Here is a 13,698-nt window from a genome sequence, read left to right as displayed (position 1 = left end):
GGGTGACCAAACTTTTTTGTCTCCAAGCCTCCCCATAACATAAGGCATTGTCATTGATAACCCCCACCTGAAATTTAGATTTTGATACCTTTAGTGAGAGAGGTTTGTTGGTACAGGTAGAAGTTCTACTGCTTTCAGTGTTGTTTCTCAGATGTTTGCATAGTGCTACAAACAATGTTACATACAAAAAAAATAAAATAAATACAAAGCACATAACAGCAGCATTTGTGTACATTAATTGATGCCCCCCGGTCTGGGTCATTTGGGAGAGAACATTTTTGTATGTGCTATGGTCCCCTTGAAATCCTCTCGCGGCCCCCAGTTTGGGATCCCCTTCCATAAGGTTTATTTTACAGTAAATGTGGTGTTTTTGGCAGTCACTTGTTGATACCTTGTCCTTTATGCAGTTCCACATCAATTCAAAGGGTGAAGTTATAAATACACTTTTTAATATTTTGTTAATGTACCACGCACCTTAAAGCAAGTGAACCATACATAAAAAAACTCTAGGGTCAATAAACGTAGTCTTTAGACTTTGATTGCATTGTGTTAACCATTAGAGAATGATTAAAGGCAGATTCTAGGAACATGCATATTATGAGTCTAAATATAGGGATTTACTTTAAGTAGACACTAACAAGGTACTGTACACAGGTAGCCATGTCTCATTGTAAAAGACGCAGAATACTAAATTGTAGCTGTCTATTTGTTTGTCCATCTGTCTTATCGTGCAATCAAGATATTCACAGAGGTCATAGTCCCACAGGTACAAGGATTTTTGGAAGCCTTTGAATGACAGGCTGATCCTTTTTAGAATTAATCCAATATGGATACACTTCCAGTTGTAGAACTAGCTACAATATTGGTACCTTTCTATTGCGTGGAATGTTTAGGAATTGCATGAATTGGACTTTGATTAATAAGTACAAAATGGTAACGGATGTATCTTAAGAAATCTATTTTATAGAATATCCCTTGTATGGTGTTGCTGTTGATTGAGTACTGCAGTTATTTCACTGAAGGGCTGTCCTCATAACCAAGGCACTCTATGAATGCTTTGGAGCATTCGGTTTATAAAGTACATTTATATAAACATATTTATATAGAACACATTTTGGTATTGGAAAAAGCAAAAGCTGTTCATGGAAAAAAACCATGCAAGCACATTTTTGCATACACACAGCACTAACCTACATTATGTACCAAACTGAATTTTCAGCTATAAATGTTTAGTCATTTTCTTGTAAACTCTAGCTCACTTAATCAAATTCCAGTTTGTTAATTTGTAATCAATGATTAGTTAATTAGTGTGGAACAGCACAGAATGCTTCTCAGACTTTGGTACTGGACTCTGGTATATATAAAAAAACATATTTGCAAAGTTATTCTCTGTCTATGGTTTGGTTCAGGCGAGCATGTGTGAATGTAACAACAGAAGCATTCATTTGAACTTGGTAAGGAACATTTATTTACTTTGATTTATTTATATCACTTATTTCTGTTGAATTATAGTGCCTCTTCACTATCCTTATTTAACCAGTACGGCTATACAAATTATTGTTGACTGCAATCTCAAATACAGAATGTATTGCTTTATGGAAGACAACAGTAAAGAAGGAAGGGCGACAAGCTTTAGTAATGCTGGGTTTAATTGGAGCTTAAGAGAAGCGACTCCAGTTTATTCAGCATCCCGACCAGTACAGTATTTTTATACTCTTCACAATTTCAAACTCCACCTGCTAATTCTAATGCTTATTATCTATTGGGCTAATGAAGACTATATCTTAAGAAACCAGTTGCTTGGGGGGGGGGGGGGGTCCTTGAGTCAAGAAAGTCTGGGAACCCCTGCCCTGTGGTACTGTAGTTCCATTATAACAATGCTTTGTAGCCAAAATGTATTTGATCAAACATTTCTGTACATGGACAATTTGTAAGAGGAAGTAATTGAACATGCTGTCTAATATTCATGTAGATCACCACAGTGTAACACTGAGAGACTTCTCGTTCAAACATTTGTCATGTATTGTGTTTATTTAGTATTTCTAAATGTAAGTGTTTAATAGTTATGGATGTTACCAACATTAATGACACTTTACAGTATTTGCAATGAATGACTGTATACTTGCTTTCAAAGTAACACATTATAGGGTTTTCAATTTAAGAACAGAGTTTAATGATGTGTTTTTTTTTATCCAATACCAGTATACAATAATAATACATTTGACAATGGGAACAATTGGATATTTTGGGATTGGGATTTGACCTATTGTAAAATTAAATTAATTTAGTCAATTATCAGTATAATGTTTTGTTTTTTTTAATTTAAAGATCATCTTTTAAAATGGTCATATTATATAATTTAATAATGTACCTCATTTTGCCCCATGTAAAGGGACTTATAGTTTAATTTCTTGCCAGTTTAGTATATTGTTAACTGTGTTCTGTGTGGTTTGTGATTCTAGTAAAATTATTATTTGCCATGCTATTCCTGCATAAATTGCCTCAGAAAAAAACTCTTAAAGGCTGATTGTGAGGGAAGAATATTATTGTTGCATGTTCCAAATGAAGTCCAGTGAAGCTTTGTCCACTGAAGCCTGTGCATGACTGATCTGCTTCCCCACCTCACTTCCCAACAAAGTGGTTTAGTAAGCATGGCAAATAATGATTCAAGCGGAATCCATACTGAACACACATCATAGGAGAACAAACAGGAAAATGTGGATTCTATAAAGTATCACTGTAATGTTTAATAGGATGTCATTGTGAATTTCTGTTTAGTCTCCCAGACTCAAGGGATTATGGCTTCTCGTTCTCTTGAAACCTCCAGTCCACATGTGTCCAGAATTCAGACGGCCCTCCACAAAGGAGCACCCTGCCCACTGGCTAACTGCAATGGTAACCATCAGTAAATGTATTCACTTTAAAGTTTTCGTGAAAACAGTTGCATTGCTACTGTCGTGCCCACACATCGCCCCACAAGTCGAATCTGCCCTGGAGGGACCCAGGAGTAGTTCAGTCTCAAGGTTTATTTAATCCCTGGCCTCTTTGAGACAATGGGCCAAATTTATCAAGGTCTTTAAGAAATGTGGTTATAGAAAGCTTCTTAGTATTGCTACATATTTGACCACTGAGTGTTTTATAAATATGGATGAATCATGAGGTCTTAAATGTTCATTGCACTGGCCCCCTACACTCTGCTGGGGAGTTGGTGTAACTCTGGCTTGGATTAAAGAGCATCACCAGCACCACTTCCTGAAGCACTTAATTCAAAGGTGCTCTATGCAGTACTGACCAGGCCCAACCTTTTTTACCTTCACAAATCTAACAAGATTATACTCTGCTGCTATTTCAGGCGTGAGGCTTCCAGGAACCCATCCCAACCCCTTCCCAGTTGCTGACCATGGATACCTCTGCCCAGGGTCAGCAGGAGATCTTGTTGGCAGTGTGGACCGATTCGAACCAGAGCCTCACTTGCCCAAAGCATGGGAATGCCAGAGACTGCCCAAGGTGCAAGGTGAGTGGTCACATTGATAGGGCCATATGCTGCTCAAGATATGGTAGGCTAAGGCCATGAAGAAACATTGAAGCATTTGCGTATGAAGCTTGCACAAGCAATTTGTAAACTAAATTTCAATCTGCCTGCTTCGGGGCTTTTAGAATATCACTTGTGTGTTGGTAACAGGTTGGTAACGTGTTGGGTTTCCTTTCAGAGCCAAGACAAGAAGAGACATGGAAAATAAAATCCCGGTTCATCTCCTTCATGAAGGTCCCGATGCTGCTTTTATTTCTCTACATGTTTGTGTGCTCCCTGGATGTCCTTAGCTCAGCATTCCAGCTGGCAGGAGGTAATTTGTATGTTCATTTATGACAAAGTACCATAGACTTAGCAAAGGGCTATGCTCCCATGTTGCAGTATGATAGGGTACTAAAATGAAATGGACAGCCAGTCTAACAAACTGAAGGAGCTTCGCATCACCTGACCCAGTAGAGTAGAAGCTCACAAGTCAGAAGGGTTTGAATTCAAATCAGTTTGTTCATAAAACCTTGCAACTTGGTTTCAGTTGTTATCACTTTACATATGGTGGTAGCAGTGTGATGCCTAACTGACCCTTTGCAACAAACTGAGAAAATTAATAAAGAAACTGTCAGGATTTGTGCAGGTGTGTTGTGAATGAGCATCTTTTATTTATGAAGTATTACCACTTTCTTCCTGCAGGCAAAGTTGCTGGAGATATTTTCAAGGACAATGCTATTCTGTCAAACCCAGTTGCTGGGCTGGTGGTGGGGATCCTGGTGACTGTTCTGGTTCAGAGCTCCAGCACATCAACGTCTATCATTGTCAGCATGGTATCCTCGGGATGTAAGCCTTTTTATCATTCATAGAAAGGGTTTAAGGTGGAAAAGATATTGACTAATTCTTAAAGCGCTTTATTTATGGTACAGCATGTTTTGTTTTTTGACAGGTACCAAATGATGAATCATAAAGAAGATCATAGTAAATATTCTGTGATAAGTACGATCAATTCAGATTTAACACATGGTTAGCTTTAGTAGCGGTCTGGTTGCTCATATTCCTAGCACCTGGTCATTTAAAACAAAATACAATATAGTACAGGTTACAGTGTGAGTTTATAGCCTTATGTTAACTATTTAATACTGCCGCCAAATGACTAACACCAGAATGCAGTTTTTAGGCTTTTTTTCCAAAACGATATTTCACTTTACAGTATAACAACCCTGTATCGGCATATTTAAATGTCTTGCCAATGACCTCTTACGCCTGTATTGTTTTATTTTTGTCCTGCAGTATTTTCAGTAGAAGCTGCCATTCCTATTATCATGGGCTCAAACATTGGGACCTCAGTCACAAATACAATAGTAGCGCTAATGCAGGCTGGAGATAGGAATGAATTTAAGCGGTAAGCTGCTTTTCAGGGTTCTTTGTGGGTTGCTCAGCCCTGACAATTAAACAGCATTTATTGCATAGAGAAATACTATTTGAAAGTCTGGATGTTCCTGGAGCATTTAGCAGTAAACAAATCAACAACCTGAGGCAAAGGCTAATAGTACATTTTCTAAGAGAAAAAAAACCCAATCCTAATGGAATAAATCTAGCAAGGAACAACTATGCAAGTGTGATAATGTGTTAATTTTAATTTCTCTCTGAAAATGTGCCTTTTGCTTTTCATCCAAAATAGTGCTTCTTGTGTCTTATAAATCTTCCAATAACTGTTGGTATCATGACTCATTAAGGACATAGAGGGTTTTAAAAAAATGAAATATATATTTTAAGTTCAGTTATTCCTTGCTGAGTTTTCTCTTTCCTTGCAGTGCGTTTGCTGGTGCCACAGTCCACGACTGCTTCAACTGGCTCTCTGTGCTGGTGCTGCTGCCCCTCGAGGTTGCCAGCGGACTCCTGTATCACCTCACTGTGATTGTAGTGGAAACTTTCCAGATCCGGAGTGGAGAGGACGCTCCTGAGCTGCTGAAGATCATCACTGAGCCTTTCACAAAACTCATCATACAAGTAATGCCTCCTACTCGGGGACATGCCAAGTGTGCAGAAACTAAAGATTTACTAGGCTCTTACTCTAGTGCAAATTGTGTCGCTGTTGTTAAACTGGTAATGTTCTAGAACATGTTAAAAATAACTGGCAGGGTGCTTGAAGTTTCCTTTAAATTGAAACAGAGTTAACTTCTGTCAAAGCCTAGTAAATATGTTGCTTTCATTTATAGTATGGGCACTGTAGGTTTAGTGTATATTTAAGTAGATGTTTGTTGCATTAGAAAATGTCAGTTATGGAATTTCCTGTTTAAATGTAAACAAAACAAAAAAAAGGCCCACAACATCCTACTGCTGTCAGTGCGTACTGTCAGCACTGTTCAAATTCTGATGAACACTGCAGCTTAAAACAAGAACAAGTTTTCCTATTAGTATACAACAGAGGGCACTGCTACAGTGTACTGTACTTAAAAGGTTGATTATGAAGGACAAGAAATACATTTTCATATACAGTTGTGACTCTATTCTTTTATATTTATTTTATACAGCTGGACAAATCTGTGATCACAGGCATTGCGACTGGAGACGAAAGTCTGAGGAATAAGAGCCTGGTGAAGGTGTGGTGCAGGACCAGCGTCTCTGTGGTAAGAGTCTCTACAGCCACACACAGAGCCAGCACCTTACATAGAACACTGAAGCCCATTGCTTAACCCCATATAGAACAGACATGTGTAGCATTGCTACCTGTCCTTCAATTTGAATCTGTGTCTGGGTGGCAGGAAATACCCAACCCAGGCACTATGGGTGATATTTTCAAAACATATTTACTGTCTTTAATGGACTCCTATTTAAAACTTAGGAACTAAGAACTTGAGATGGGCTTAAGTGACATTCAATTGTATTACTTGCAGCAGTTCACAGTTGTGTTTCTCCTTTTGAAGACTAGAATATTTGAAAACATGGCCCTACATGTTCAGATTTATGTTTATGTGAAATATTCTTTTTTTTATTGCATCTATTCTCTTTGAGTTTATATGAAGTTAATAAATGTAAAACCTTTTCACATAGATAGTCTCTGCTTTAGTTTAGTGATATATGCAATGAGCCCCCCCCCCCCCCCCCTTTTTTTGCTTCCTAGTAAATCGAGGCTATGTCCTCAACATACTGTACATGTAATGGTTATCTATTGGAAGTGTAACCCCAATTCCCTTTTTTTCTATCCATCCTTAGTCCTCTCTGAATGTCACAGTGAGCACTCCCTTGAACTGCACCTCACCTGAACTCTGCTGGACAGAGGGAGACACAACCTGGACCACGGTTAACCAGACACTGGATACCCATACTGATAAATGTAGGTCTATAACCTCCCTCTTTTTTATATTAGAATGAAACTGTGTACAATAATGTCTAGCTCTCTCTCTCTCTGTGAGCAATTCTGTAGAACAGAAGTTATCTTTTTCTTTCCTTAGTGTTGCATCAACAGTTGGGTACCAGTATAACCCTATATCATATTTTCTTAAGAGTCTGACATTATTTGATTATTAATAGTAGGGTTGTAGTTTTGCAAAGTTACTGAGTGGTGAAATTAATCAATACCCAGCATTGATCAATTTTATGTCTCCCTGGATAAGACCAATCTTAATAAGAACATTCTACAGTTCCAGGGAATCCACCTGGATTGCATTAAGCACCTATTTTTAGGGCTAATCCTGTGATAACCACATGATTCCCCAGGGCTGTTTAATGCTCTAACAAATCCAGCCATGGATTGTTCCAGGGGGTGTTATAGGCTGATCAACTCCAAGCTTAAAACTTAAAATATGTTTTAAATTGCTAGATGTTGCTATGGGAATATGCAAAGGCACTAGCATGAATATTATAGCTAATAAACACATTTATGAACCTAAAAAAAAATAAAGAATTGTATTAAAAAAAAGACAGCCCACCAGACTGTAGGAGCCCTGAAACATATTCAGTTGCGGTTTTTAACCTGTTTCTTGCTTGATTGTTTTGCACTGGACAGCTGGGAATATGTTGCCAGATTATAAACTATGCTGCCTATTTATTCTTGATGATTAGATTATGTGCACTGTAAATTTCTCCTTAGTTTCTTCAAAATAGATGTTGTGAGTAGCCATGAAAATCAAATTGACCTTTTAAACAAAGATTGTGCATCTGCTTTTGTTGTTAATGTATCAAGACAATTTGATATAACAGGCAAATGCTGCCGGAAAACCTTCTAGATTCCTGAAACACAGGAGACATCACATTGGCTTCAGTCTTTTGAAAACATTTTGTTGGAGATCTGTGCCTTTCAGGGTTCAGTGACCATGTACCCTTGTGTGTTTTGCAAAAGTTGTGATGAATTAATAGTGAGAGTCTAAAGATGGGTCTGTTTTGAGCTTTCTAGAACAGAGAGTACACTTTTTTAATGATGTTACACTTTTCATTGGCTCAACCTGTAATAAGCCATTAATAAATAGTTAAACATGACAGCAGATTTAATAACCATTTAACCCATGTTGCTCAATTAATGTGTTAACATTTAATGAATTGGCTAAATAAGGAAGTGATTTAAAGGAAACTAATACTGTTTATTAATCTTCCCCTGAACGCCATGTCATTTGATATGCATGTATCAAACTCTTGGTTACAAAATAAGTGTTTTATAGTTACAAGGACATTATTAATCAATTGTTGGTCACTTGCAAATTGCTGGTTAATTAATTATTGTGCTCCTGTATGTTTTGATTATTTAGACTGATTAGATTAGAGTCTAACAATGAGAAGCAGACCTTGATTATAATGCCATCATTAAACTTCTTCCAATTGCTTTGTCTACAATGAGTCAACAGATTGTGATTGTGATTGTCCAATAAAGAAAGAGATACATCAAAGTACACAAACCCATTAATTTCATACACCTCATCCTATATGAAAGATGCACACCGTTTCTTGTATAACATGTTTTTGGATTGTTCTAGTATTTTTCATAGCATTTGTAATCCATACAACTGGCAACCGCCCTTTGCAGACTTTTCCATGCTGCACTTCCCATTGAAGGAATGCATCCAACACACAATTTGCTTCTGAGAGTTTGTAGGGAAAAAAATGAAATTTTAATGTCTTTTTTGAGGGTTTTTATTTCTTTTTTATTATTTTTTTAAACCTGAAACCATTTCCAGATGTTTTCCATTTATTTTCATGAACACTGCCCTGAACAGTGGAGAACTGCTCCTTTTGTACACCTTAGCTCCGCCCCCTCCCCATTACCTGGGATTGGAGGCAGGTGCATGTCATTCTCCTCCACCAGCCTCCTATCAAGCCGACGCCTACGGAAAATTAACCCCGTAGTTGCCAGAGCCTGCAGGATGGACAGATTCCTCCTGTTCCCTCTGCTGGTGGGAGGTGAACTTTTCAGTGCAGGGAAATCATCTACCCTGTCACAGGACCATGTACTTTTAAAGAAAGAGATTGAGTTAGTCATATTTGCTTTATTTCTCATTAAGAATTCCCTGTTGCAATAGTATATAACTCACATGAAGTATCATTTTTATTCATAAACACAACTTGAATAACCAAACCTTGTTTAACCATACTGTGTCAGCCCTTCAACCCTGTTGTCATTGTGTCCATTTCCAGGTAATCACCTCTTTGTGAATTCTGGCATGCCAGACTTGGTGGTGGGGCTCATTCTGTTAGCTGCCTCACTGGTGGTTCTCTGCACCTGCCTGCTGCTGCTGGTCAAGCTGCTCAACTCTGTCCTGAAGGGGCAGGTTGCTAAAGTGATCCAGAAAGTCATCAACACAGGTGAGTCACTCAGTATCCCATCACTGGTGTATCATTTAAAGGCTTCACAGGTGGTTTCACAGACCCAATTTAGAACTAATCTTGGACTACCAAATGATACCAATCGCAATCCAAAATGAGTGCTAATCATTGTATGTGAAACTAGCAGTTAATGTTTAATGACTATAAACGTTTTGAATTTTGCCTAACAGTTGTGAAAAACATCAAATACAAGTGTTAGCCTTATTATTTATACAATAGCAATTGTACACTATAAGGCAGGGGTGGCCAACCCTGGTCCTGGAGAGCCATAATCCTGCAGGGTTTCTAGGTATCTTTTTAAATCATCAGTGTAGTAATCTACTACACCATATGAGTAAAAGTCTATATTTATGTGTAAAGTAACAGTACTGGAGGGATTTGTATAGTACAAAATGTACATCTGTTTCTTTGGTAAGTGAATTTAAGATGAGCAAAGTTGTTTAATTGTTGTCTTCCGCAGATTTTCCATATCCATTTGGGTGGCTGACAGGATACCTGGCCATGGTTGTAGGAGCAGGGATGACATTCATCGTTCAGAGCAGCTCAGTGTTCACGTCTGCCATCACCCCACTTATTGGTAAGACTCAGCAGGGTTTTTAGGCCTTGTGGGTCTAAGGGTTTTGGTTCCAATTCAGAAGCAAAGACCATTAAATTATAAACATGGCGTCACTTTTAAATATACATAACATTTGAAATACCATTAAACCAGTCTACTTTAAAATAGTCACTTTATTTAGTGGGGTAGTTTTCTTTAATCAGTATATGACTTAAGTGGCTTACAGTTAATTCAATTCTATGGGCAGCAGTGTGGAGTAGTTGTTAAGGCTCTGGACTCTTGACCGGAGTGTCGTGGGTTCAATCCGTGGTGGGGGACACTGCTGCTGTACCCTTGAGCAAGGTACAGATTGAGCTAGATTGCTCCAGTAAAAACCCAACTGTATAAATGGGTAATTGTATGTAAAAATAATGTGAAAAAAAATAATTGTATGTAAAAAAAAAAAAAAAGTGATATCTTGTAACAATTGTAAGTCTGGATAAGGGCGTCTGCTAAGAAATAAATAATAATAATAATCTTACCTGTCATGCGCTTCCTAGGTCCTCCAGTGCGTCTCCACCCATTCAACGACACCTTTCTAATTTCTTACCCAATATACTGGACATGCTTTGCAATCTGAGAACTGCTTTCATGACCTAGAAATAGTTCATCCATTAGTTACTGTATTGCTCCTTTTTAAAATTGAACATTTTTCCACGTCCGCTATTTTAAACTCTGTTGTCTGTCCTCATTTCCACTGTGGTGATGATTAGCTATGATTTGGATATGTAATGTCTAGATTGAATTAAGTCCTCAATTATAGATTTACAGAATTTAAAAAGAAAAAAAATCCTGCTGAAATGTTCCTTTAATTAGCTGTACAAAATCACAATTTAAGTCAAGTGGAAACTGCCTAATATGTGCAGATAAGGATTGGTCTAATCTTCATAACTTTATTACAGTTCTCTTCTAATTCCCAATGGAGGAAATTTGCAGCATCCCAATAGCTTAATTACCTTGCTGATAATTAACTAGCAGGTGACTCATCTGTATTTAATAATTCTCATTTCCTGACTCCTGTAATTAACAAGCAGCTTAAGTTCAAACCACCTGGTTCAGAGCAGCTGAGCTACATCATTGAATAGTTAATCATTAAGATGACGTTAGAAAGGGAAATGTAGGATTTAGCTCCTGTTTCTTTTGGTTTCAGGTATTGGTGTGATTAGTATTGAACGTGCCTATCCACTCACTCTCGGCTCCAATATTGGCACCACCACCACTGCCATTCTGGCTGCCCTGGCCAGTCCGGGGGACAAGCTGGCAGCAGCTTTTCAGGTAACAGCTACTGGAGTAGTGAAAGTTATTTGATTTCTTTTTTTTTTTTTTGTTACCTCAGTTGCCAGGTTTGATCCCTTATAAAAATGTTCAACAGTGTGCCGTCTAAAAAAAAGCATAAAATTGCGTAGTAAAGCACAAAGCAGTATAGCGATAAGTCTAAGAATGAGAAACATTGCAAACTGTTAACACTTTCAATATCTACTAGTGTCATCTTCTCTCCACCATCTCCACATTATCTCACTGAAATGTCTCACTGTGAAGCATGATAGGAATTATATGTAATTTAGGTTCAGGTAAAGTATTACATTTCTGACTATCATGTCAACACTAATTTGCATGTCCTGCATTTTGTCTTCATTAATTCATCATATTTAATCAATGCAGATACGTAGCACTATATTTTGAGTTGCATATCAAAACAGTATGTTTGTAATGCCTCTTTTGCTAGGGTATTGGTGAACTCCTGATAACCCCCCCCCCCCCCCCCCCCCCCATTGTCACCTGTTTTACTCAGTCTCATTTGACGTGATAGTATTATTAGGGTATTACTGCAGTTCACAGAAGTGGTTCTCCAGTCCTTGTGTATCCTAATTGAATAAACCCCCCTATTTTATGCTATTTTAGATTGCTCTCTGTCATTTCTTCTTCAACATCTTTGGTATCCTCCTGTGGTACCCCATCCCTTGCACACGCTTGCCCATCCGCATGGCCAAGACCCTTGGGGAGCGCACCGCCAAGTACCGCTGGTTCGCAGTGCTCTACCTGATCATTTGTTTCCTCCTTCTGCCTTCACTGGTCTTCGGGCTCTCCATGGCTGGGTGGCAGGTCATGGTGGGAGTAGGAGCTCCCTTTGCAGGGATCTTGGTTTTCATCGGCTTCATCAACTGCCTTCAGACCAGAAGCCCAGACCACCTGCCAAAGAAACTGCAGAGCTGGGACTTCCTCCCCGGATGGATGCATTCTCTGAAGCCAATGGACACATTCATCACCAACGCCACGCTGTGCTGCACAGACCATTGCAGCTTCTCAAAGGAGAGCGACACCCAAGACTTGTGTGCATTCCCAGAGAAGTCTCCCCAGGGGAAAGACAAGCTAGCTTATGAGAACCCAGCCATTGCCTATCTGGATGAGAGCCCAACAGCCACCCCTGTGCTGACCCTCCGCGGACTAGAGAGGCAGAAAAGCACACAGCTTTAGGTGATGGGTTACAGAGTAGATTTGTTTTTCAATGTTATTTGATCAATCTTTACTAGTTTGACTGCACACTGTTTTAACAGGATCCCAGCCAAAGGCATGTTTGTATACAAAAGAACCAATTGATTCTCCTGTGGTTATGAATGGCAGGTAATTTTTTTTAGACATTTGTTAAATAGGAAAGTGTATGTTTTCTTTTTTATGATTGTTTGTATTGTGCTATAACATTAATAAAAAGAAAAAGCAGGAACTGAAAAAGGGTGCTAGGTTTCCAATATTCTTGGGTGGGAACTAGAGAACGCTGCAATTGCCTTTGTTCTCTGCAGGGTTAAGGGGAAAAAAGTTATCTTGGGCAGGTTTGCTTTAGCGACCTCTACTGGTCAGTCAGAAACTCCCTTGCCTTAGAATCTGTGGGTGAAGGAAGGCAGTTGACTTGACGACCAGAACGGAAGTTGTCCGCTGATCTTCAGTCCTGCGGATCGATAAGTGGGTGGCAGCATGAATTAACACAAAAAAGTATTCATCAACTTACAAAAAGTCAATTTTGTTTTCAGAAATGCAACAAGACTGCTGCAGATTAGCTATTATACTTCTAAAATTTCCCAGTTCATAATTTAGACAAACGATCCCCAGGGAATCCCAATTGAGTTTAATAGTTACATATTACCTTTGACAGCTTCATCAGTGCTGTGCCTTTTGTAATCATATGAGCCATCAAGGTCTCTAGTGTGTCAGTCGACAGGATAACTGATGAGTCCCTCATAGCAAAATAAGTGTAAATAATAAGTAAGAAAATAAGAATAAGTGAAAGGTCAATAGAGGCAGCTGTACAGTTCAGATCTGATTTGTGGCTGACCGACTTTATGATATACTGTACCTAATAGCGGGCACCTCCATGGCAAACAGTCTAATTTATCTCGGGCTCAATGATCCGGCATTTTTCAACTTGCTCACACGTTTATTGGGCTAAATTGAACATATTGAAATTGTCTGTCTACAGTAACCATTTTTCTATCAACTTCAAAGCTAAAATATTCAAATATATGTCATCTTAGCAATACTAATACAACATGATGGGTGTTTTTTTGGGGTGTTCATAATACAATATTGTCAGACATTGCAGTCACACAATTCAAAGACTGCACAAAACTCAAGAGCATTCTTGTTAAGTCTCTATTTTTTAAACGGTGCTTTAATATTCTTTTGGGAAAGGTAACATTTCTACAGTTTTGGTTATCAAGTACAAGTATTACTAGTAGTATCATTCCAGTAATGAGTCAGTAGTAACTAAATATGA

At 38.4% G+C, this 13,698-nt stretch overlaps 1 protein-coding gene across 1 annotated transcript; it reads left to right on the top strand.

Moving 5' to 3' along the window:
* Positions 1–1,391: 1,391 nt before the first annotated feature.
* On the top strand, positions 1,392–12,659 carry LOC117431771 (sodium-dependent phosphate transport protein 2A-like). The gene is made up of 13 exons (XM_058996090.1): positions 1,392–1,454; positions 2,779–2,895; positions 3,353–3,514; positions 3,711–3,845; positions 4,217–4,360; positions 4,808–4,919; positions 5,332–5,527; positions 6,052–6,147; positions 6,734–6,854; positions 9,146–9,313; positions 9,795–9,911; positions 11,080–11,204; positions 11,832–12,659. Exons 2-13 carry the CDS (start codon positions 2,799–2,801, stop codon positions 12,402–12,404), a joined length of 2,046 nt encoding a protein of 681 aa, XP_058852073.1. The 5' UTR covers positions 1,392–1,454; positions 2,779–2,798; the 3' UTR covers positions 12,405–12,659.
* Positions 12,660–13,698: the final 1,039 nt, after the last annotated feature.

The sequence above is a fragment of the Acipenser ruthenus genome, chromosome 22 (genome assembly GCF_902713425.1).
Source record: "Acipenser ruthenus chromosome 22, fAciRut3.2 maternal haplotype, whole genome shotgun sequence".
Taxonomy (NCBI): domain Eukaryota; kingdom Metazoa; phylum Chordata; class Actinopteri; order Acipenseriformes; family Acipenseridae; genus Acipenser; species Acipenser ruthenus.
Note: the sequence above shows the minus strand (reverse complement) of the source record. Positions and strands in the feature narration are given on the sequence as shown.

Bases quoted from the DNA above. Each gene is read 5' to 3' on its own strand.
- LOC117431771 (XM_058996090.1), top strand. From the start codon at position 2,799: ATGGCTTCTCGTTCTCTTGAAACCTCCAGTCCACATGTGTCCAGAATT. The intron at 3,846-4,216 runs GTAATTTGTATG...TTCTTCCTGCAG, and splicing joins AGCATTCCAGCTGGCAGGAG to GCAAAGTTGCTGGAGATATT. The intron at 6,148-6,733 runs GTAAGAGTCTCT...ATCCATCCTTAG, and splicing joins GCAGGACCAGCGTCTCTGTG to TCCTCTCTGAATGTCACAGT.